Source organism: Rhincodon typus, chromosome 29, assembly GCF_021869965.1.
Source record: "Rhincodon typus isolate 14 chromosome 29, sRhiTyp1.1, whole genome shotgun sequence".
Taxonomy (NCBI): domain Eukaryota; kingdom Metazoa; phylum Chordata; class Chondrichthyes; order Orectolobiformes; family Rhincodontidae; genus Rhincodon; species Rhincodon typus.
In genome coordinates, this window is record NC_063360.1 from 39399673 (window position 1) to 39425997 (window position 26325).

Genomic DNA, 26325 nt, shown 5'->3' on the forward strand with positions numbered 1-26325 from the left:
CTTCGAGCAGAAAACTGTTGAACTTTAATTACATTTCATTTACAAAGACAGAAGCCTCACACAAACATAACCTTTAAAAAACATTTACAAGTTAAAATGAAGATCCTTTGACAGTCAGTCAGTACAAGTTATGGTTTGCATTATACCTGAAATCCACTTCAAAATTTCCAAGTTTATTTATAAAAACCAAGACATCAGAAAAATAAATAAATGTTGACGGATTCGTGGGCGGAATCTGATTAAAATGACATTCTTGGGGAAGCTGCTTTGCTGTATCTCCATGGAAAGACAAGTTTTGCTGCCTATCAATTTTCTGAGTCTGAGAGTGTGTGAATTGCTCAAGCTTTGGTGCATATACCTGCTAATTTGGAAGATGGATGAGCAGATAGGGAAATCTGAGGTTATCTCCAAGTCAAGCAAGTGTATCCTAACCTGAATAATCATTTCAATTATCACTTTGTTATGTAGTGCTCAAGTACTGTCGAAAAAGGAACATACTGTCAAGGCTTCTCATCCTGCACGCATCAGGACTGATGCAAGAAAAATAATTGAGCCCAGGCATTGTACCTTTTAAAAAATTAAGGAAAAGTGTTGGGATAATGATGCATTCTCCATGGCAATGTATTGATCAGCTAACTTGTCAACCAATTAGGCCCCTTTTCACATGCAGCATAAATGGTTCTTATTGAAATTTTGACATCCTTGATCAAAATGAAAATCTTTGACAGCAGGTCTCTTTTCTCTCAGCAAGAGTCAATATTTCAGGGTGATGTGATTATAAAAGGTCCTCAATGAGCATTCATCTTATTGAGAGATTTCTCAGCATAAAAGTGACTATGCGGGCTCCTGATAGTACAGATGGTTTAAAAAAGGTTAAAATAAAGAATACATCTAGAATTAAGGCAAGAAAAGTTGACATCAATGACTGTTTTCTACTACCTGAGCATCTGTGTGAGGTTTGTACCGTTTCTGGTTCATTTTCATAAACATCCATTCACAAAGATCAGAAATCCTAGTGAGAAGTTTTGGTTGAAATGCCATATTTTATGAAGAAATGGAGATGAGGAGAAAAGCTTCAATTTCTCAAGTCTAGACCAACTGTAAGTTACCTCATGGCCCAAAATCTAATCTAAAAACCCAATCAAAAAGGAACACCAAATGATTTTACATCTTCTGTTCAATCTTGCACCCTGATTTTTTAGGTGTAATCCTCTAAATAGGGTTTAAAATATGCCAAGAAATTTCAGAGAGATTACAGCATAAGAATCTTTTCCAATTTTCAACATACAAAAGCAAAATAGTTTAGTATCTAATGTGAAGAATTGCGCTGTGGATTTCTAATAGTGACTGAGGACTGTAGTAAGAATTGTTTCATGATCAAGGCTCCTTAATTTACATTGATCCTTTGCAGATCAAAGAAATACAATGATAGCTTTAAACTGAACAACAGAATCAGCAAATACACATCAAGGTTGCCATGAACTCAAGAGAAAGCAAACCCAAAGAATGCCACAGGCAGGGTGAGAAATTAACTACTTTCTGTAACAGAATACCCTGGTATAATCCACAGCTTCCAGGTTAAAGGCACACTTGGCTCTTCCCGGTGTTGCATGGGACATACCAGTATTAGCTCTTGCACTGCACGGTAATGCACTGTAAGGCACGGTACCTTGCATAGAAGAATCCTTGGCAGTGCAATTCCACATATGCTGCATGGTATCATTCCTGGCAGTGGATACACAGTAATTACTGAAGTAGAAAAATACACAACTGCAATTTTTGACCTAGAATTTTCTGGGTAGCATCCAACAATCTCAAAAACAAACCTTCACAGGACATGATATAGCTTTGAAGAAACAGAATTCCAGCTAATGTCCAACTACACCAGTCACTGGAAACAGTGTGGTACACGTTATAGCTGGGTGGGTGTGGAGTAAGAAATGGGAAAGCCTGAATATGATTGTAAGGACCACATCAGCAGGCAACCTGCTAATCTGTAACCAGCAGCCAGGCTTTGGTAGCATGATACAATGCATAAACCATCTAGCCCACACTACCTGTGTCAGCTCTTTGGCAGGTCTATTTGACTAATTCCACTCCTTCTCTTTCCCATTTGCCCTGTAATCTTTTTCCTTTTGCGTTTAACAGGTTCATTTTTGAATTAATTACATAAAGAGATGTCTCCTCAATGTCACCATATTTTTGCCTTAAATCTACGCCCACTGATTACTGACAATTCTTAAAAAAAACGTATGACGTTAAAAAATTATAAGACCAGCAATTACTGTCCATCCCAAACTGCAAACGATACATGTCACAGAAACAGACCATCTGACCCAAAATGATCTATGCTGGTTTTTCTGCTCTACTCAAGCCACCTCCAATCTTTTCTCGTCTAAACCCATCCCACTCAATTCCCTTGTCCCTCATTTGTTTGTCCAACTTCTCATATAGGCTTCAACAACTGCTCCAAATGCTTCCACGTTCTTTCTACTCTCTGGCAAAGACGTTTCTTCTGATTTCCTATTAGATTTGTTGGCGGTGATCTTATCTTCACAGCCTCCAGTTCTGCTCTTTCCCACAGGAAGGAATATTCTGGATCCACTTGCCAAAACCTTTCATCATTCAAAAACCTCAATTAGGTCATTCCTCAGCCTTTTTTCCTTGCCAAAAGGGTCCCAACGCCTGTCAATACTTTCCTGATTTGTAAACTCATTTCTGGCACCATCCTTGGAAATCTACTTGCAACCTCTACAATTTATTTGTATCCTTTTCATAACATGGTGATCAGACCCACACATTACACTCGGATGAACCAAGTTCAAAACAGATTTAGCATTATCTTCCTGACCTTTCATTTCTATCCTCTAGAAATAAAGACTGAAGCTTTTTGTTAAAATATAACCTTGCTACCTGTAGCGCATCTTTTGGTGACTAATACCTTTGCACTCCAAGATCCCTTTATTCCTCTTCTGACATTAGTAACAGTGACCTCCCAATCCTTCTTACCAAAATAATCTCAATCATTTAATTGCACCAAACTTCATTTGCCAATAATTTCCCATTTGATACTTTTATTAATGCCCAATGTAACGTGCTACCCTCTGCCCAAGTATTAACTTTTCTTTTAGTTTGGAGTCATCCAAAAATTTAGAAATTGCATTTTTGATTTCGAAGTCCAAAGTGTTCACATACAAAACAAGGAACAAGAACAGGCCACTCAGCCTTCTGTCTCATTCAGTAAGATTGTGGCTGATCTGACTTTAACCTCAATCCTACATTCCTGCATCTTGCCAATAATATTTCAGCTCCTTCAGTATCAAGGATCTATCTATCCCTGCCTTAAACATATTTAAAGATTCTGCATCCATTGCCTTTTGAGGAAGGGAATTCCAAAGACACTCAACCTCTGAGAAAAAAACACTTCACCTGTCTTAAATGGGTGACCCCTTATTTTTTTTAACAATGATCCATAGTCCTAGATGTAAATTGTGAACAACAACGCTCCCATGCACTGATCCTTGTGGAGTATCACTTTGAATAATTACCCTTTACTCCCACTCTTTGCTTGTATTGAAACTAGCCAGCATCTATTCTGCTACTTGTCCCCGACTCCACATGTGCTGACATTATTTATTAGTTTTGTACCAAAGGCTTTTTGAAAATCCAGATAAATCAATCTGCTGATTACCATCATCTACTGTCTAACATCTGCTCAATAAATTCAACAGGTTGGTCAAGCAAGAGCTATCCTTTTTAAAATCCATTCTGACTGTTGTTAATTTATCAAGAAGCGATGAGCTGCTTTCTGCCACTGCACACAGTTTTTCTTTATTTACTGTTGTCATATCATCCAGAATTTTGAACATTTCTATTCAGTCTCCCTTAATCTCCTCTGCTGTGAACAGTACAATCCCAGTCTCTTCACATGAACTAGTAAAGTCCCTCATTCCTGAAAATCACCTGTAATTCCTTGTCAAGGCTTAGGCATCCTTTCTAAAGAGCGGAATCCAAAATTTAATATGCTCCTCATACTGGGGCCTAACAATTCGTTTATAACATTTTAGCATCACTTCCTTGCATCCACGTTCCATTAACAACAATGCCATGGACCCAAGTATGCTTTTTTAAAAAAGACATCTCAAATTGCCTGTAACCTTCAAAGAATTGCATACACATACACACAGGCCTTTAATTTTGTATTGCTTTCTTCCAAAAGGTATCCCCATCATACTTCTGCGCATTGGGTTTAATCTGCCATGTGTCTCCTCATGTCACCTTCCTCAGTTACTACTCCATTGATTGTTTGCAACCTTTGTGATTTTCATGTCAACTACAAATTACAAAATTATGCATTGCACACCTAAATCATTAACAAAGATCTGGGCAATAGCTTGGACCCCCAAACCCGCAACTGAAAAATGACTGCTCATCTCTGCATTCTGCTTTTGTTCCTAAGCAAATTTTGAATCGTTCTGCCTCTGTCTCTTTATTCCAATGGACTTTAATTTTGCTAAAAAATCTATTTTGTGCAACTTTCTCAAATACCTTCAGAAAATCCACATAAACAACATCAAATGGATTGCCATGAAAACACACATCACTTCAAAGTAAATTAGTTAAATATGATTTTCCATAACTGAATCTGCACTGTTTCATTACTTCCCCATACTTTTCTAAATCACAGATGTTACGCTTAGTGCAAATTGTTAGGTCTATTCCTCCCTCTAGTGCTATTCCAATATCCAAAGAGCATTCACACCGTAGAACATCCACTCCCCGTTGCACGCACAGCATTGGCTATTTAAATCAACTACTGATTGCAAAACACCTTGAGGTTGTACAAGCTCTTTGCTTCTTTTGTGCAATGTCCAACACAGCACTCGCACTCTCATTATCTGTTGGATGCCGTGAGTCAAAGTCCATGAAGTGTCCATGTGATTTTTTTTTATCAACTCTGCTTCCACTACTTTCAGACATTTGCTCGTCATCACCATTCCTACTCAACCCTCTTCCCTACATCTCCTGCCCCAATCACTATAACTATTTTCTAGCTCTTGTGTTAATATCTGTACAGAATAGTCCAGTTGTATTATTTAAGGAAAGATACCATTTCAATGGAGGGAGTTCAGGAAAGGTTCACTGGGATGATCCCTGCTATGGAGGGATTGTCTTCTGAGCAAGGATTAAACACATTGGGATCTACTCACTGGAGTTTAGAAGAATGAGAGGTGATCTCATTGAAACATACAGGATTCTTCAAGGACTTGACAGGGTAAATGCTGAAACGATGTTCCCCCTCATGGGAGAGTCTAGGACCAGTGGGCATTTCTCAGAATAAAAGGGCACCAATTTGTCTGAAGTGAGGATGAATTTCTTCTCTCAGGGCTGAGTGTCTGTGGAACCACTTGCCGCAGAGAGTTGTGGGAGCAGAGTCCTTGCGTTTATTTAAGATTGAGATAGCTAGATTCTTTATCAGTAGGGGGAATCAAGGTTTATGGGAAAATGTATTAAAGTGGACTTGAGGAATGTTGGATCAGCCACGATCCCATTTAAGAGCGGAACAGGCTCGAGGGGCTGAATGGCCTACTCCTGTTCTTATTTCTTATGGTCTTGCGTAATATCAACAATTTTATGCATGGCAGTTTGATCAAGTAAAATATGCCCTTTGATAATAGGTACTGCAGGTCCCAATAATGCCATCAAATTAACCTCTTAACTCCTGATTAAACCTGCGAGTTTAGCTCTTCTCCATCCCTTAACAGTACAGACACCGGAAATCTCCAACTTTTCCACATCACAATCTCAGCCCTCTTCCACAAACACCAACGACTGTACTGTCACCAAATTGCTCTCTAAAGATAGGCCAAAAAGAATTTCTGAAGAAAATTTTTGTACATGAAGATTCTTTTGAACTATACAACTTATTTATATGGCATCTCCCCACGCCCCCAAACACAGACAGACACACACACACTTCTATACTAGTTCATTACTCAGATTACAAACGGGCTCTGATTTTATGCAATTCGTGTGGTTGATGTTTGTATTCACTCGAATGCATGCAAGTTCTGGGAAGATCTCTCAGATTCTCCAATGTCAGGTCCAGGCAGGGGTAAAGGGTGTGAAGACAAAATCAACGTCTTCACATAAGCAACGTTCTCTTAGCAACAACATCCATTCTGTGCAGCATCAATAACACTAATACAGTGTGGACAACATCCAACTCACTACAAGCAGAATGTCTAGAATCTCTCTCTTTTTCCTGGCTGCTCAACCTCAGGATCTGCAGGAACAAGAAAATTAGGGAACAAGAGCCTAAATGACTCCAGCAGCAATCAGAACAAGTCTGAATATTACTTGCACAAGAGCATCAAGGAACAAGAATAGTTCATGATTCTGGATTAATCCTCTCACAGATCCCAGCAAGACATCCAACAGGTATCCAAAAACACACCAAAAGTAAGCCTTGCACAGGGGTATGAGTTAACGCAGCTCTCTCCCCGCACTGCATTAACGCAGCTCTTCATTAAGGTTGTATTCCTGATATACCTGTCCTACTTGTCACTGCATTTGCAAATACAACCAAGAAGAACCTGGCTTTAAAGTACTGAATTAAACAGGAAGTTTATACTCAGATATAACAAAGTATGGAACCGGTTGGAACACAGCAGGCCAGGCACCATCAGAGGAACGGGACAGCTGATGTTTTGGGTCGGGACCCTTCTTCAGAAAACTTTATACTCAACACTTTCACTGATTTAGACTCTTTGTCACAAGGGAAGTACAGTGGGAAACTATGAAAAGGATGAACAAATACAATCCATGCAGGGAATGCACATGATGTAAAAAGTGCTTGATTTGCAGTGTTAGAAATGAAAAGAAATATATAGTTTAAAAACTTTATATCTGTATATTATTTTATCAACCATTTTATATATTTTCCTTAACCCATGCCTCATACTCCTAATTTTGGACATCAAGTGGGGACATAAGTTCTGCATGTTAAGAACCACCAACATTTCAAATTTGGAACAGTATTAAATGTTCAAATATAATGAATTATTAACCTGATTTAGTTGTAAACTAAAATGTTAAAGTTCAAGAAAAGGACCTCTCATGATACAGACTGCTTAGATTTACCCCATTACAAAGTTCTGAATCAACACTATACTGACATCAAATGAGGCAACTATCAAATGCCTAACAAATTATAAATATTCTGTACAATAAAGAGCTCAGAGTAGTACTGGCTGTGATTATAAATTTCACTCAACATTCCAGGCATGGCCTAGCTCCAGGAAGCATGCAGACACACAGAAGCACATGCTGCCATCTCCTACAGGTGCAGTATTGTGTTGGCAGGTACCAGCAGAAGCCTGGACACTCATACCCAGGGTGGGAAGACTGTCCTGACTGGAACAAGGTTGCAAACTGTTGGGCTCAGTGTTTGTTTCTAGATATTGTATCAAGGTAGGAATATTCAAGCTACATAAAAGGTCACTGGACTCTCAGCTGTTGTGCCACTGATCAATCTTGTTATCAGATGCTGATCCAGACACAAACAGCTATCAGAATTTCAAAATCTACCTTGTAGTAATGTAGGAACAGTGAAACAGCATATGGTCATTCAGCCCCTCAGGCTATTCTGCTGTTTACATCCCAATAATTAAGAAGGAAAAGTTCATAACTGATCAATAGCCTAAATCTATTTCCCAGACACCTAGATACACTGGCCCAATTAAAACAAATCAACCTCAGTCCTGAAAGCTCCAACTGATTTGAGGGGAGTTTAGTTTCAGATTCCCACTCCCCTTCATGTGAAGGAGTGCTTCCTGACATCATGCTGAACAGTATGGCTGTCATTGTGAGATTGTTTTGTCACTTTGTTCTGAACTCCCTACATGAGAGGATATATAACTTGAAGAAAAATAACTTCCATTTAGCGGGTTGAATATATTCTCGAGTACTGCAGCCACAGAGACAGAGGAATAATCCAAATATGTTGGGGTGTGTGCGAGGTGCATGCACTTGCTTCATTAGGGCTAGAACAGAGGAAGAGAACACAAAGACACAAGTAGAACAGCAGCAGATCACGTGGCCCATCAAGACTGCTCTGTCATTTAAATGATTCATATCCAACTTGCTGCCTCAATTCCAATTTTCCAACCTCTCTCTATGTCCATCAAGTCCCTGAGAGCTCAAACATTTCTCCACCTCATTCTTAAGTATATTTAATAAAGAAGCAACAACCCTTTGAGATAGAGAACTTGGAAGATTCACAATCCTTTGCAGGAAGAAATTTCTCATCCAAGTCCTAAACGTTAAGCCTTGTCTCCTGAAACTGGTTCCCTCTGTTCTAGTTTTCCCAGTCAGGGAGAAACAACTTTTCAGTGTTAGGGTGCTTCATTATCTCACAGGTTTCAATTAGATCATCTCTTACTCTTCTAGATTCCAGAGAAAGCAGATCTATTCAACTCATCCTCTCATAACTGGCCAAACTTCTCAAATGCAGGAACCAGTCCAGTAAACTTTCACTACACTACCTTCAATGCAACTACATTTTTTTTTTGTGTAGAGACTAAAACAGTACACACTATTCTAGATGTGTCCTTACTAATACCCTATACAATTGCAGCAAAGATTTCTCATTCCATACTCCAGTCCCTTTGCAATTTGCTTTCCTAATTTCTTGCTGCACCTGCTGTTTAACATGTACTTGTTAATACTGACAGATCTTGCTACATCATTAATCTGCCCAGCAAAGGCTGATAAAATAGTCTCAGGACTTTATATGAAGTCTGTAGGTTACAGTGTCCATTTAGTGTTCTTTTTAAGAAACATTAGTGGGAGCAAGTTTGCCAGAAATGACATGTGGCTTGATAGGCCAGTACCAGCTTAGCGTCTTGAACTTAAATGTGATTCTGTTGTGCAAGTTAATTCACTTGTGCAGGTAAAGTTTGACAGAGTCCTGACTTGTAGTGGATGTGCTGGGAACAGATTCCACAGCATATAGTGTTAGTGATAGCTCTCCCTATCCACTCTCAGAACTAAGAACTGCAGCAAAGATGGTGAAAAGTTCATTGGGCAGCATCATTGTCGCACATCCCTTCAGAAGCTGGCATTGAGCCTTTCCTTCCTAATATCAAATGAGTATTTCTGCACTCTCTCACTTCAATGGCCAGAGATAAACTGTGAAATACAGTGAGTGTTGTTGGCCACACAACGGCTGGCTGTAAGGGCTGAGACTGAATGAGTGCCACATAGGGAGAGGCTTTTAAGCAGCTTAACAGCACATATACTTCACAAACACTGGACAGAAGGGATGTGCGCCTGTTGGAGAGAGGGCATTTATAGAGCCATCCGCAGTTTGACAGGACTGGTGGGACTGACCGAGAATTGGAACAGCTGAGCAGAGGGAGGTGAGAACATTTGGTTTCTTGTGGAAGGAGCTGGCAGCAAACTAATCTCCAACTGGCACACATTGTCAACATTCTTTTTTAAAATCTGATGGAAAAACATAAAAGAAAGGGACACAAACAGGAGCAAGAATGCATGCCCCTCTAAATATTGGCTGTAATACAATTTCTGTCCATGCACTTAGCTCTTGTGTCAGATCAGTCTCTTGTTCACTTTCTTAGCAACATACAACAAGGCAGTGGCTTTTGCTGAACACAAGCACAGTGAAAAGGAATGGGGCAGGAGAAAGAAATCACCGACAAATATAAAAATATAAATAAGAATCGAGCAGCACAGAAAATACAATGGCAACAGCGCACTGAAAGAAGTGTCAGACTGGTGAGTTCAGGATAAATAATAACATCACCGTACTGCTGGCCTGGAGCTGCCAGGTTTTACTGTCAGTTGTTACCTCATAGGTAGACTCCAAATTACATGTAAACCTGCCAATAATAACGATGCACTGACAGCCCACCGTTACCACGAGGACAACATAAATAGGAGAACGGAAAATAAAACAAGAGGCCCGGGGATGTGATGGAGTCAATGAAACGCTGCAATGAAGGAGTGCGCCACATAGCTGAAAGCGCTATACTTGGTTCATTCAGGATCGCAGAGTTGCAAGCTTGGAACAAGAAGCGGAATTCATTGCACGTTACGCTCTCACTTTAACATCATTCCACCAATTGCACTCGTTCACTCAATTTCCGCTCCCTGGCGGGTTTTTGGCCTGCTTCCCTGATTTGTCTTAGGTCTCAGTGTCCTTTTCTACAGACGATCCATGCGGAAAGTATCCTCTGTAGCAGGGTCTGTCAGCACCATGTCCGGATCATTCAGCATGTGCAGACCATCCAATGTTAAGGGATCAATTTTTAGTTCATCAAGAGGAAATTGGGAGTCGGTGTCAAAGGTCACATCTGTAACACCTGCAAGCGAATTGGTCAGCTCCTTTGTCAGGCTGGGGGGAGACTCTCCTGTCACTGTGTGCGAAAGCCAGAAAGACAAGGCAGGTTAGCAAAATACACAACAGCTGGACATAAGCATCAGTATCAAACATCCACAACTTTAATCCCTACTCTAGGCTTAATCAAACCAGCTTTACTGTAAATAACTACTTCCATTTCTTAGTGAATTATTCAGGCTGCTTTAAATGTTTTCCTTTCTTGAAACCTTAGGACACGAAATGCTCTTAGTTAAATCTACTGATGTTAAATCATGGGATATGGGTGCTGGCAAGGTTAGTATTTATTGGACATCTCTAATTGCTCTGGAGAAGTTGATGGTGAGTGTTTTATAGATCATAGAACCCCTACAGTGTGGAGATAGGCCCTTTGGCCCAACAAGTCCATATCGACCCTCAGAGCACCCCACCCAGACCCATCTCCCTATAACCCACCTAATTTATACCTCCCTGAGCACTATCGGCAATTTAGCATGGCCAGTCCACCTCGCCTGCACGTCTCTGGACGGTGGAAGGAAACTGGAGCACCCGGAGGAAACCCACGCAGACAGGGTGACATTGTGCAAACTCCACACAGACAGTCGCCTGAGGGTAGAATCGAACCCGGGTCCCTGGTGCTGTGAGACAGCAGTGCTAACTACAGAGCCAACGTGGGGCAGCACAGTGGCTCAGTGGTTAGCACTGCTGCCTCTCAGCACCAGGAGAACTAGTCTGAGAACTAGACGGTGAAGGTTAGCTGACCTTTGCTCATTTATTTAGAGTGAAATGTTATGACTATACACATCCAAACTGCTTCAATTTGTCCTTTTATAGCTGACAAAATAAAACCCCTGCATACAATTAAATAAGATTAGTATACATTTAACAGCTTTTTGAAGCACTGTGGTGTAAGTATACTCACAACACTGTTAGAAAGCATGTTCCAGAATTTTGACGCACTGACAGTGAAGCAACGATGAAATTATTCCGAGTTAGGATGGAGTGTGACTTGGGAGGGAACTTACAGGTGGTGAAGTTCCCATGGGTCTGATGCTCTTGTCCTTCTAGATGGTAGAGTTTGCAGGTTTGGCAGGTTCTGGCAAAGGATCCTTGGTGAGTTGCTGCTGTGCATCAAACAGATGGCTCACACGGCTACTAATGTGCACTGATTGCGGAAGGACTGAATGTTCAAGGTGGTAGATAGGGTGCCAATCAAATAGCTATTTTATTTTGGATGATGTTGAGGTTTGAGTATTGTTACAGCTTCACTCAACCACTCAAATGGAAAATATTTTACCATACTTCTGACTTGTGTCTAGTAGCTGATGGAATTTAGTGTGGTGGAGAGTTGCTGATTTGGTTGCTGGGTAAGGCCATTGCTAATAACTGATCATTACAGAATCTGCAGTCCTCAGGATAACATTTCTGCTATTTGACTTTCTATCTATGCTGGCATCTCAGCACTTGTTGCTTTTTTTGTCACCTCACAACCATAAGACATACAGCAGAAATTAGTCCATTTGGCCCATCAAGTCTGCTCTGCCATTTAATCATGGCTGATAAGTCTCTCAACTCCGTTCTCCCGCCTTCTCCCTATAATCTTTGATCCCCTTAACAATCAAGAACCTATCTATCGGAGTCTAAATATACTAAATGAACTGGCCTCCATAGCCTTCTGTGGCAGTGAATTCCATAGATTCACCACTCTCTGGCTGAAGAAGTTTCTCCTCATCTCCGTTCTAAAGGGTCTTCACTATACTCTTAGGTTGTGCCCTCAAGTCCTAGTCTCTCCTGCTAATGGAAACATCTTCCCAACATCCACTCTATCTAGGCCTTTCAGTATTCTGTAAGATTCAATTAGATCCCCCCTCAATCTTCTAAACTCCATCAAGTATAGACCCAGAACCTTTAACGTACATTAAGCCTTTCATTCCTAGGATCATTCTTGTGAACCTCCTCTGGATCTGCTCCAGGGCCAGTACATCCTTCCTGAAATATGGGGCCCAAAATTGCTCACAATATTCTAAACGTAGTCTGACTAGAGCCTAATAAAGCTTCAGAAATACATCCCTGCTTTTATATTCTAGTCCTCTCGAAATAAATGCCAATATTGCATTTGCCTTCCTAACTACTGACTCAACCTGCAAGTTTACTTTTAGAGAATCCTGGACTAGCTCCCTCAAGTGCCTTTGCACTTCAGATTTCTGAATTTTTTCCCCATTTAGAAAATAGTCTATGCCTCTATTCTTCTTACCAAAGTGCATGACCTCACACTTTCCCACATTGTATTCCAGCTTCTCTGCTCCACACCCTGTCAGATTCTACTGTTGAATCAGGGACCTCTGCATTGCCTGAGCCTCCATTCACATTAAATTGTAATGGGTGAAATGAGTTTTCTGACTGGATCAGATTAACAGTCCCCACCAGGGAGTCCTGGCTGACAAATACAAACAGAGTGTCAGAGGTTCTGTTCACTCAGAGCTGGCTCTGAGAAAGTCAGACCAGCATAAAGAATGAGGCACATGTAAATAAAGGGTGACCTGATGATGGGATATCAGTCTCAAGTGGAGTTGGGTGTAGTTACATTTTCTATTTTACCACTATTTTATAATAACTGTACAGTGAAAATAACCAGAAGTAGCAATGACAGCCCACAAGAGGCACTGGAACAAAGGTCAAAACTTCAAAGAAAAAGTATAAATTTTTAAATTAAAATGCCACCGCAGTGCCCACAGTTCGTGGAAGGCCTGAAGCATACAAGTGATCACCACACGATTCCCCTCAAAGAACTCCTTGGCGCAACCACAAAAGAGGCAGTCGGATGCAAAAACACCTCATAGCCCATTGCAATATCGCAACCCATTTTGATTTCAAGACCATGACTCTGGGCTTAAGAGCTCAATTACCTACTTACTGAACATGCTTTCTATGATGCCTTCAGAAATCTGTGGACATGTACTTCAAGATTGTTTTGTTTCTCTCCTGACATTTATATCTTACCGTTCATTGTGCATTCACTTGCAAGTGGTGGAATTCAAATTCAATGAATAAATCTGAAATATAATGCTAGTTTCAGTAACGGTGACCAGCTGTCAGAGTGATCAGAACCTCTGACAGTCCTGTTTATATCCATCAACCAGGGCTCCAAGATTGGACCAGGTTAACAGCCCCAATCAGGGAACTTATTCTATGAGGGCCATCTGACTGATCTCGTTACAATCATTATACCTTTCTAATCAAATATAGACTACTAAATTTAGCCTGACTGTGCATCAATCATTCAAAGCCACAATATTTTTTTAAACAACAGAACAATGTTCTCCAGGCTTTTGTAGCCACAGAATGTTGGAAAATGTTGGTCAGAGCCTCTACTATTTTTATCCTCATTTCTATGAGCAGTTTTGAAAACATTTCATCTGGCCTGGTTATTTATTTAAGTTTCAAAGAATGCTGATCCTTTAATGTTTCTGCTTTGATTATGTTCATCTAATTTTTCACTCCTCCTCAACTATAACGTTTGCATATGTTCTTTTTTTAAAAATTTATTCTTTTAGGAGGAGTGAGTGTTGCTAGTAAGCCCAGGATTTTATTCCCATCTCTAATTGTCCTCGAATGGAGTGACTTGCCAGGCCAGACCAGGATTTGATGGCAGAACATTAATGAACCAGTCTTTTAAAAAACAACATTTGACAATAATCTCATGATCACTATCGCTAAAAACTACATTTGAGTGCCAGATTCCACGGTGGGATTTGGATGCATGAGCACTAGCATAAGCCTTGGGGTTACTCGTCCAGTGATGCTACCAATACATCACCATTTCCAGTCTTTTTAATGAAGAGACGTGTGAAGTATTCATTAAGAATCATGCCACATCTTCCGCCTTGACAACCAAGTTACAACTTTTGTTCTCCAATGAGCCAAATGCTTTCTGCTGTTATCCCCTTGATATTTATGTATTTATAACAAATCACTTTGTATTTCTGTTTATTTTACTTGTCAAAACATTTCCATGCCTTCTTTGCATTTCTAATATTGTTTCTAATTTCACACCCGCACTTTCAATACCCCTCCAGGCTATCTATAGTGGTGAACTTTTAATATCTGCCATAGAGTCATACAGCATGAAAACAAACCCTTCGGCCCAACTCATCCATGCCGACCAGGTTTCCCAAACTAGTCCCATTTGCCTGCATTTGGCCCATATCCTTCCTAACCATGTACCTGTCCAAATGACTTTTAAATGTTGTAACTGTACCTGCCTCTACCACCTCCTCTGGAGGCTCGTTCCACATACGAACCACTCCCTACATATGAATGTTACCCCCTCAGGTCCCTTTTAAATCCTTCCCCTCTCACCTTAAACCTATGCCCTCTAATTTTGGACTCCCCTACCCTGGGGAAAAGACCTGGGCTATTCACTTATCTATACCCATCATGATTTTATAAACCTCAATAAGGTCACCCCTCAGCCTCCTACGCTCCAGGGAAAAAGTCCCAGCCTATCCTGCCTGTCCTAATAACTCAAACCTTCCAGTCTCGGTAACATCTTTTGAATTCTTCTTTGTAGCCTTTCCAGTTTAATAACATCCTTCCTTTAATAGGGCGACCAGAATTGTATGTATTACTCCAAATGTGGTCTCTTCAATGTCTTACACAGCTGTAAGATGACATCCCAATTCCTGCATTCAATGCTCTGACCATCAAATGTCTTCTTCACCACCCTGTCTACCTGTGACACCACCTTCAAGAAACTATGTACCTGCACCCCTTGGACTCTCTGTTCAACAACACTCCCCAGGGCCCTACCATTAACTGTAGAAATCCTACCCCGGTTTGTCTTACCAAGATGCAACATCTTGCACTTATCCAAATTAAACTCTATTGATCATTTCTCGGTCCACTGGCCCAATTGATCAAGATTCCATTGTACTCATAGATAACCTGTCCACGAAACCACCAATTTAGGTGTCATCTGCAAACTTACTAATCATGCCTCCTTTATTCTCATCCAAATCATTTATACAAACGACAAACAACAGTGGATCCTGTATCAATCCCTGAGACACACTGCTGGTCACAGGCTTCCAGTCTGAACAACAACCTTCTACCATCACCCACTGTCTCCTACCGTCAATTTTGTATTCAATTGGCTAGCTGTCCCTGGATCTCATGTGATATAACCTTACTAATGAGTCTACCATGCGGTACCTCATCGAAGGCCTTGCTAAAGTCGATGTAGACAATGTCTACCACCCTGCCTTTAGTTATCTTCTTGGTCACCTCTTCAAAAAAACTCAACTAAATTTGTGAGACACTATTTTCCACGCACAAAGCCACATGGGCATCCCTGATCAGTCCTTGCCTTTCCAAATGCATTTAGATCCTGTCTCTCAGAATTCCCTCCAACAACTTAGCCACCAATGATGTAAGGCTCACTAGTCTGGCTCTTTCTTGCAACCTTTCTCAAATAATGGCACGCTCGAGTCTTGAGGGACCTCACCTGTGGCTGTTGACACAAATGTCTCCACCAGGGTCCCTGTAATTTCTTCCCTAGCTTCTGTTGTGAAGTTGGGTAGAGTATTTGTGAATTAGAAGGCAGGATGTTAGAATTTATTTGTAAAAATAATGGGGCGGTGGGGGGGAGGAAAACAATGCATGGTCCTTCTCAGGGATGATGTGCTTTTCTAAATTTGGAGTGTAAAAAAAATGTCTGCAAGCAGCTGCAGAGGCACAGACGGTTCTGAAATTGAAACATACGTATCAACTGGCTGCGCGGTTGGTAACCTAGCTTGTTTTGATGTTACGGCAACCAGCTTGAATATCAGCCAATTAATTTAAACCATGCCCTAGATACCAAAACTCAACTAAATTTAAATCTGATGGTGTTGACAAACTAGGATCAATCCTATTATAAGAAAATTGACAGGTCATTACAGCTTTATAAGAAGAGGGTTTTTGAAAACCAGTGTGAAAGTGAACTGCCATTGGAAGAGTAAACTCTGGCTCTCACAGAAATCTTGAAGCTCTCTGCTTAAGCACCATCTAAAAAGGTACCATGGCACTCTTAGTTAATATTCCTGACACAAGGAATTGCTGCAGAAAGAATCCCTGACTAAAGAATAGTAGAAAAGGCACGGAACATTCTGGATGATGCACGCTAACTGTAGTTTTGAGAGTCCAAGTTTTAATTTACTTTTCTTATTACTTTGGTTTATATAAGTGGGACTTCTACTTATTGGAACAGCACGCCATTAGAATTTTGTTCTGTTCAGGAATAGTTAGTAGTTAAGGGGAAATTGTTCGATTTGTTAGTAGGTCTGTTAATTTGTTCATTGTTAAGAGTTAGATAAATAAATTGTTACTTGTTGCTTATAAAGTGAGTATCAGGGATTTCTTTCATTTAACCTCTCCTTTATAACCAATTGGGAGGTGAAAGGCAGGTTCTACCATTTTTCCCATTTCCTTCAACAGATTACGTGAGGCATGCTTCTCTAGATGTTTCGTTTTAATTATCAGAGGGGTTCAACTTCCGCTCCGTAACCCTCCCGAAATGTCCTGGGATACACTTGATCAGGTCCTACGATTAATCTATCATATGCATTTAAGACCTTCAGCTGACATCATTATTTATTTCCCGAGTTCCCTAACTCTTAAGTCTTTCTCCATGGTAAATACTAAGCGAAATATTTATTCAGGATCTCACCCACGCAGACAGTTTTGTTGATCTTTAAGGCGCCCTATTCTCTCCCTAGTTACTCTTTTGTTCTTAATATGTTTGCAGAATCGTTTTGGATTCTCCTTTACTCTATCTGCCAAAGATATCTCGCATCCCCTTTTTGATCTCCTGATTTCCCTCTTAAATGTACTCCTATAGCTGCTATACTCAAATGATTCACTTGATCCCAACTGTCCATACCTCATATATGCCTGCTCCTTTTTCTTGACCAGACCCTCAATATCTGTAGTTATCCAGTGTTCTTTACTCCTGCCAGCCTTCCCCTTCACACTAACAGGAATATGCTGGCCCTGAACTATTGTTAACTCAGTGTTGGAAGCTTCCCACTTGTCAGACATTCCCTTACCTGTGAACAGTCTTCCAATCAATTTTTGGACGTTTCTGTCTAATACCATCCTGCACTACCTGGCTACCTCTACTGGCAGTCATCCATCTACCTAACCGAACCTGAAGTTTCATTATGGAAGCTTTTAAATTTCTCTAAGAGAATAATCACTCTAAGAACTTCAAACATAGTTTCAGCATCTAATGCTTGTATCCATTTGTCAAAGGTATTTTGCTTAAGCCTTTCAAATTCAATGTTGGCTTGCCCAAGCTGTTTCCTTAAATTCCAGAACCTTTATCTATACGCGTCACTCATATTTCAGCCAATATATTTTTTAAACAGAGTTATAATCCCGAGAAACCATCTTTGACAGTGAAGCATAAATTTCCTGTCCTTTACCTGCTAACTGGCTCTGCTTGAGCAGTGTCCAGTCTTCTCTTGTCCAATTCATTTGTCTTGTTATTTTCTCAAAATGACATGAAGAATGTCTTCACATCCTTTTCCTCACATTTTAGTAGGGCTGCACAAATTTAAAATATCCTTACACGTCTTTAGATAATGACTCTTATTCTCTCCATCAAGCATCTTAAGTCTTCTGTTTCAACTGCTGCATTTTAAGCCTACATTCCCTAACCCTAACCCTAACCCTAACCCTAACCTTTTCTTCTCTTAGTAACTGTAAATCCGGTTTTCTCATTGTCATTTCCCTTTCTTTGTCTTTTTCTGTTCTTTGGAATTCCTTTTCACAATTTCTTCCCACTCCAGCTACTTTAATTATCGAGTCATAGAGTCATACAGCACAGAAACAGATCCTTCAGTCCAACTCGTCCGCACCGGCCAGACATTGCAATCCAACCTAGTCCTATTTGCCATATTTGACCCATATCCCTCTATACCCTTCCTATTTATAGATTTATCCAGATGCCTTTTCAATGTTGTAATTGTACCAGCCTCCACCACTTTCTCTGGCAGATCATTCCATATATGCACCACCCTCTGTGTGAAAAAGTTACCCCTTAGGTCCTTTTTAAATCTGTCCCCTCTCACTTAGAATATCCAAATTACCTGTCTGACAGACTCCGGTCAACAGAAACATTAGATTAGGTTTCTGCACTTAATACAAACTATCACTATTACAAATAAATAGATTCTAACCATTCTTCTACACAAACAAAGAAACTAGCTGCAGGAATAGGCCATTCTGCCCTTCAACCTGTTCTTCCATTCAACATGATCACGGCTGATCATCCAACTCAATACCTTGTTTCTGCTTTTATCCCCCATACCTTTTGATCCCTTTAGCCCTGACAACTATATCAAACTCCTTCTTGAAAATATTCAATGTTCTGGCCGCAACTGCTTTTTGTGGCAGAGAATTCCACAGGCTTACAACTCTCTGGGTGAAGAACATTCTGCACATCTCAGACCTAAGTGGCCTACCTCACATCCTTGAACTGTGACTCCAGTTACAGACTCCATGGTCACTGAGAACATCCTTCATGCATTTTTATGGGTTTTTAAAGAGATCTCACCTCATTCTTCTAAACTCTTATCCCAGAAATCAGTCTGGTAAACCTTTGTTGCACTACATCTATAGTCAGAACATCCTTCCTTAGATAAGCAGGTCAAAACTGCACACAATACTCCAGATGTGGTCTCAACAAGGCCCTGTATAATGGCAGCAAGACATCCTGCTCCTGTACATGAACTTTCTCGCTCTCAAGGCCAATGTACTATTTTGCCTAGCTACCATCAATTCTGAGGAAGGGTCACACAATCAGAAATGTCAACACAGACTGTCTCCACAGATGCTGCCAGGCCTGCTGAGCTTTTCCAGTAATCTATTTTAGTTTCTGATTTACAGCATCTGCAGTTCTTTTGGTTTTTAATTTCGTAACATGTGCCTTCTTCACTGAGTACTGCACCTGCATGCTTACTTTCAGCGGCTGGTGTACAAGGACACCCAGCTCTCATTGCACCTCCCCCTTTCCCGATCTGTCACCATTCAGATGATAATTTGCTGTTTTGCTACCAAAGTGGATAACCCACCCCACAATTATCCATATTACACTTTATTACCACACATTTGCCCACTCACTCAACTTGTTCAAATCACATTGAAGCATCTGCCATCATCCTCACAGCTCATCCTGCCGTACAGCTTTGTACCATTTTTAAATGTATAGAGATGTTACATTAATTCCCACATCTAAATCATTTATATTGTGATTAGCTGGAGTTCAAGCACTGATCTCTGTGGTATCTAATTAGTCACTCCCACTCAGAAAATGGTTTGTTTATTCCTACACTTTGCTGACTGTCTGCCAACCAGTTCTATCTCCAAGCCAGTACACTAGCCCCAAACCCATGCACTTTCAATTTTACATGCTAAGCCCTTATGTATGCAGACAGACACTGAAAAACAAAAAAAAAATGGTGTTATGCATGGAGGAGGAGAAACAAAACACCAGGGAAATGAATCAATGCCTCAGCCCTCAGGATTCGACAGGGCGCTCATTTTGTTTCCCGAATCATCGAGTTCTCATCATGTTTTCCCTTCAGATTGTTTCATTTCTTAACAAGAAGCCATAGAAACGATACAGCGCAGAAGGGGCCTTTTGGTACATTTTGTCCATGCTAACTCAAAAACACCCAGATGCCTTTTCCAATCCCATCTTCCTGCACATGGCCCATATTCCTGCAGCACTTAAGGTGCAAAGCCAGGTACTTTAAAAAAAAAGGATTTAAGGTCTCCGCCTCCACCACCAACTCACACAGTGAATTCCTGACACCCACCACCCTCTGCGTAAAAACATCCCCTTTTAATCCTTCTGTCACTTAGTTTGAATCTATATCCTCTGGTTTTTGAACTCTCTGCGAAGGGAAACGTATTTCCTGTCTTCTCTAACTCTATCCGTCACGACTTCTACACCTTAATGTCACCCCTCAGCCTTCTCTGTTCCAAGGAAAACAACCCCAATGTCTACTCATAGCTACAATTCTCCAGCCCTGACAACATTCTAGTAAATCTTCTCTGCATACTGTCCAGAGCAAGTACGTTAGTCATGTAATGTGGTGATCAGAACTGCTCCGGTTGTGGCCTCACCAGTGTCATGTACAGTTTCATCATTATATCCCTACTTTTGTATTCTATACCTCTGCCAATGAAGGAGAGCATTCCATATGCCTCCTTTACAACTTTATTGACCTGTACTGTTACCTTTAGGGACGTGTGCATTTGTACACCAAGAACCCTCACATCAGCTACTCCTCTCAGCATATTCCTGTTTACTGAGTATTCCCTCTTACTGTTTGACCTCCTTAAATGTATTACATCACACTTCTCAGAGTTGAACTCCATCTGCCACTTTCATGCCCACTCCACTAACCCATCCGTATCCATGACTAGTCCATGCCTTTCAAAGTGACATTTTATCCAATCTCTCAGGATTGATTGTAACAATTTGCCCATGTCTGAAGTATGAGTAACTGGCCTATAACTGTTTGGCATTTCCTTTGTATCCCTTTTAAGCAATGGAACCATACTTGCATTTCCTCCAGTCCTCCAGCACCTCCTCTGTGTCTAGTGAAAATTGGAAAATAATCCTCAGAACATCTGTTATTGCCTCTCTGACCTCCTTCAGCTTCCTAGAAAACAATCCATCCCACCTGACGACTTATCAACTTTCAAGAATTCCAGCTCCTCTGACACTTCCTCTTTCGTTATGATTATTTTGTCCAATATTTCACACTGCTTCTCCTGGATTACTATATCCACATCATCCCTTTTCTTTGTGAATACGGAAACATTTAAAATTCTTCTCATAAGCTCTGCATCTTCACACAAGTTCCGTTCTTCATTTGTGATAGGTCTCACATTTTCCTAAATGATCCTTTTGCTCTTTATATACTGGTAAAACATCACTGAATTTTCCTTTACCTTGCTTGCTAATATTTTGTCATGCCTTCTCTTTGATTTCCTTATTTCTTTTTTACTTGAACCCTGTACTTTCTATATTCCTCTCGGCTATCTGCAGTATTGAGTTTTTTGTCGACTATCTGAAGCTTTCTTTTTCTGTTTATTCATCCTTGCATTAGGGCATTAAACTGGTTCACAATGTCTTTGACTTAGCAAAAGAGAGAGAGAGAGAGAGAGACAGAACACTATCTCTCTCCGTCCAGTGGTCTGAAGGCTTCTCACTGTACTGTTCACAGCCACAGACTGTTCCGCTGCTCAGGGGCCAATTTGAGATTTGTGGTCAGACTGATAACTTGTGGTATCCATAACTGGTTTATGGAATTATAATCAATCAGCAACCCGTTGTCGACTGAATCTCAATTCGTGTACACACTCCAGAGCCGTGCCATCTCCTCTTGCATTTTACCCCATTGCTTGCAAAACAACTGTATGAAAACGACCTACAATGGGTTTCAGTAACTTGCTTTTTAGAAGTACAGCAATTGTTCCCTCAGCCCTTTATTGCAGAACAGTCCTTTTCCTGTTCACTTCACAACAAAAAGATTAAGTGACTAAAAAATATAGTGCTTACAGAGCTTCCCCATTGCCTGAAAAACCTCAATATTCTAATACAAATTTAGCTTCTGGCAGCAGTGATCATTTCACTTAAGATAAATTTTGCATCTTAGTAAAATCAGTCTCTCTCTGATGTACCATTTTTATTCTTGGGATACTTTTGCCCTTTTGCATAACAGTGCCAAATCTAAACAGGTTATGATTACTGTCACCAATACTCTGAGATACCCATTCCAGCTTCTCAGCTTCTATATACTAACTTGATCCAGAAGTAGCTCTTCACTTGTAATGTACTGGCTTAAATAGTTATAACGGAATATATTTTATGAATTCTGTTTCCTCTGTAACTTTTACACTAATTTTATCCCAGTTAATATTAGAATAATTGAAATCTTCTATAATTAGTGTTCTATTGTTTAGAAGTTCTCAGCAATTTGCCTACATGTTTGCTCTTGTAAAACACCTATCTGTTTATGGGCTATGGCATGCTCTTGGTCTGTTCACTTATGTCTACAGAGTCAGTTTGGGTTGAGGTCAGGAACAAGAAAAGAGCAGTCACTTTGTTGGGGTTTTTTTTTTTAAAAACAGACCCCCTAATAGTTGCAGAGAAGTGGAGGAGCGGATTGGGAGGCAGATACTGGAAAGGTGCAGAAGGCACAGGGTTGTAGTCATGGGTGACTTCAACTTTCCAAATATTGATTGGAAACTTTTTAGTTGTAATAGTTTAGATGGAGCCGATTTTGCCCAGTGTGTTCAGGAAGGATTCCTGACACAGTACAAGGAGAGGCCACTTTGGATTTGGTGCTTGGCAATGAACCAGGCCAAGTATCAGACGTGTTGGTAGGAGAGCATTTTGGCGGTAACGATCATAACTCTGTTACCTTTACAACAGTCATGGAAAAGGATAGGTACATACAGCACGGTAAGGTTTATAATTGGGCGAAGGGTAATTACAATTCTGTTAGGCAACAACTGGGTAACATAAAATGGGAGCAGATGCTGTTAGGGAAGAGCACAATTGAAATGTGGAGATTGTTTAAGGAATGCATACTGTGTGTGCTTGAAATGTTTGTCCCTAGCAGGCAGGGAAGATGTGGTTGAGTGAGGGAGCCTTGGTTCTCAAGAGAGGTCGAATGACTGGTTAAGAGGAAGAAGGATGCTTATATAAGGTTGAGGAAACAAGGAACGGAAAAGGCTCTAGAGGGATACAAGTTAGCCAGGAAGGAGCTGAAGAAAGGGCTTACGAGAGCTATTAGGGGGCATGAGAAAACCTTGGCAGATAGGATCAAGGAAAACTCCAAGGCTTTTTACACGTACGTGAGGAATAAGAGAATGACCAAAGGGTAGGGCCGATCAAGGATTGTAAAGGGAATTTGTGCACGGAGCCTAAAGAGATAGGAGAGGTCCTTAATGAATACTTTTCTTCGGTATTCACAACCGAGATGGACCTAGTTGTAGGGGAGGACAGTGTGAAACAGGCTGGTAGGCTAGAGGAGGTGGATGTTAGTAAGGAAGATGTACTAGGAATTTTGAGGAACTTGAAGATAGGTAAGTCCCCTGGGCCTGATGGGATTTATCCTAGGATTCAATGGGAAGCGAGGGAAGAAATCGCAGGGCCTTTGGTGATGATCTTTTCGTCCTCACTGTCCATGGGTATAGTGCCAAAGATTGGAGAGAGGCAAACATCATTTCCTTTGTTCAAAAAAAGGGAATAGGGATAACCCCGGAAATTACAGGCCAGTTAGTCTTACGTCAGTGGTGGGCAAATTATTGGAAAGGGCTCCGAGAGATAGGATTTATGATCACTTGGAAAGGCACAGTTTGATTCGTGATAGTCAGCATGGATTTGTGAGGGGTAGATCATGCCTCACAAACCTTATTGAATTCTTTGAAGAGATGACCAAACACGTGGATGAAGGTAGAGCAGTGGATGTGGTATACATGGATTTAAATAAGGCGTTTGATAAGGGTCCCCATGGTACGCTCATGCAGCAAGTAAGAAGGCATGGGATAGGGGGAAATATGGCAGATTGGATTCAGAATTGGCTGACCCTTAGAAGACAAAGGGTGGTAGTGGACGGAAAATATTCAACATGGTGCTCAGTTACAAGTGGTGTACCACAAGGATCTGTTCTGGGTCCTCTTCTATTTGTGATTTTTGTAAATGATTTGGATGAAGGAGTGGAAGGTTGGATTAGTAAGTTCGCAGATGATGCGAAGGTGGGTCGAGTTGTGGGTAGTGCGGAGAGCTGTTCTAGGTTACAAAGGGACATTGATAGGATGCAGAGCTGCGCTGAGAAGTGGCAGATGGAGTTTAACCCTGAAAAATGTGAGGTGATTCATTTTGGAAGGACAAACTTGAAAGCAGAATACAGGGTTAATGGAAAGATTCTTGGCAGTGTGGAGGAGTAGAGGGATCTTGGGGTTCATGTCCATAGTTCCCTGAAAGCTGCCACCCAGGTGGACAGAGTTGTTAAGAAGGCGTATGGTGGGTTAGCTTTCATTAATAGAGGGATGGAGTTCAAGAGCCGTGAAGTTATGCTCCAGCTGTACAAAAGCCTGGTTCGGCCACATCTGGAGTATTGTGTCCAGTTCTGGTCGCCTCATTACAATAAAGATGTGGAAGCATTGGAAAAGGTGCAGAGGAGATTTACCAGGATGTTGCCTGGAATGGAGGGAAGGTCTTACAAGGAACGGTTGAGAGAGCTAGGGCTTTTCTCTTTAGAACAATGAAGGATAAGAGGTGACTTGATAGAGGTGTACAAAACGATCAGAGGTATAGATAGTGTGGACAGCCAGAGACTTTTTCCTAGGGTGGAGGTAGCTATTACGAGGGGGCATAGTTTTAACGTGAGTGGAGGTAGATATACGGGAGACGTCAGAGGTAGGTTGTTTACTCAGCCTGGTAGGGGCATGGAATGCATTGCTGGAGAGGATAGTGGAGTCGGCCTCATTCGGGGCATTTAAGCGGCTGTTAGATAGGCATATGGATGATAGTGTAAGGTAGGGGTGGAAGTTAGATAGACCTTAGGTTTAGGCTAAAAGTTCGGCACAACATCGTGGGCCGAAGGGCCTGTACTGTGCTGTACTGTTCTATGTTTTTAATCTCAGTTCAACCAACATGACCTCATTGATGATTGTTTGTGTATTTTTCCTTTTCTCTGCTGTTGATTGTTTATTTACTCGAAACTGTTTGCACTCGTAGGATTGAGGATGAGACGGCACAGGTTTGAAGTGGTTTGAAAAGGTAGTAAATGCAATGTCAAAGAAAAGTTTTTCATGCAACCAGTGGACTGGGTCTGGAATGCACCGCCTTGTAAATGCGATCGAGGCAGGTTACATTGAGAAGTCCAAGAGGGCATTAGATTATTTAAATAGAAATAATTTGCAGAGTTAAATGGAAAGTGGGAGAATGGCCTTATCATGATTGTTGAAGCAGAAGGATGGGCACCTCATCAAATGTGATTAACCAGTATTACGAACTGCCCGTATCTTTTTCTTTTAATAAAGGTATCCCCCCTTCGATTGTACTTGAAAAGCGTATGAATTAAGTATGTTTAGCTGCTATGCCTGCCCTTCTTTAAGTTAAGTCTCAGTAATAGCCAAGGCGTCATACTTTCCAGCTGTGTCCTCAGTTCATCTGGATCATTCATTAGGCTCCCTGTAACGAAGTACATATATTAATCAACGGGCAGGGCGGTGCAGTGGCTAGCACTGCTGCCTCACAGCATCAGGGACCCGGGTTCAATTCCACCCTTAGGCGACTGTCTGCGTGGAATTTGCACATCCTCGCTGTGTCCGAATGGGTTTCCTCCGGGGGCTCCAGTTTCCTTTCACAGTACAAAGATGTGCAGACTAGATGGATTAGCCATGGGAAATTCAGGGTTACAGGATGGCGGCGGGGGGGGGCGCAATTGGTTTGAGTGGGATGCTCTTCACAGCGGATTTGATGGGCCGAATGGCCTGCTTCCAAACTGTAGGGATTCTATGATTCTATTCTATGATTCAATGAAGAACTTTGCACTCAGCCTCCAACAGTGTTCCAAAGAAGCTCAAACTAGGTTAGAAGAACAATATATCTTTTCAGTCGGTGCTTAACAGCTTTCTAGACTCTACCTTGATTTTACAATTTCTAATCTTAACTTCTACCATAACTAATAGTTGCCAAAGACAAAAGTAACAATTCTGTTTTGCCCTTTAATATCTCCTCTAGACATGCCTACTCCTTATCACTCTCCTTTGCCTTATACCATCATTTCTTGTCATTTAACTATTCCTACTTTCCACCAATGGTAGGTCTTCCCTTTTGTTCTCCTGCATCTCCCTCT

The 26325-nt window shown here is 41.0% G+C and overlaps 1 protein-coding gene across 3 annotated transcripts in view; it reads right to left on the reverse strand.

The window, feature by feature from the left end:
• Window position 1: 1 nt before the first annotated feature.
• crtc1a (CREB regulated transcription coactivator 1a) overlaps window positions 2–26325 on the reverse strand; it is a 143141-nt gene continuing 116817 nt past the window's right edge. For all 3 annotated transcript variants that reach the window (XM_048614031.1, XM_048614030.1, XM_048614029.1), the window contains one exon: window positions 2–10439. In XM_048614031.1, coding sequence (XP_048469988.1) covers window positions 10228–10439 — 212 coding nt within the window. In that variant the 3' untranslated portion in view covers window positions 2–10227. The remainder of the gene's footprint in view (window positions 10440–26325) is intronic.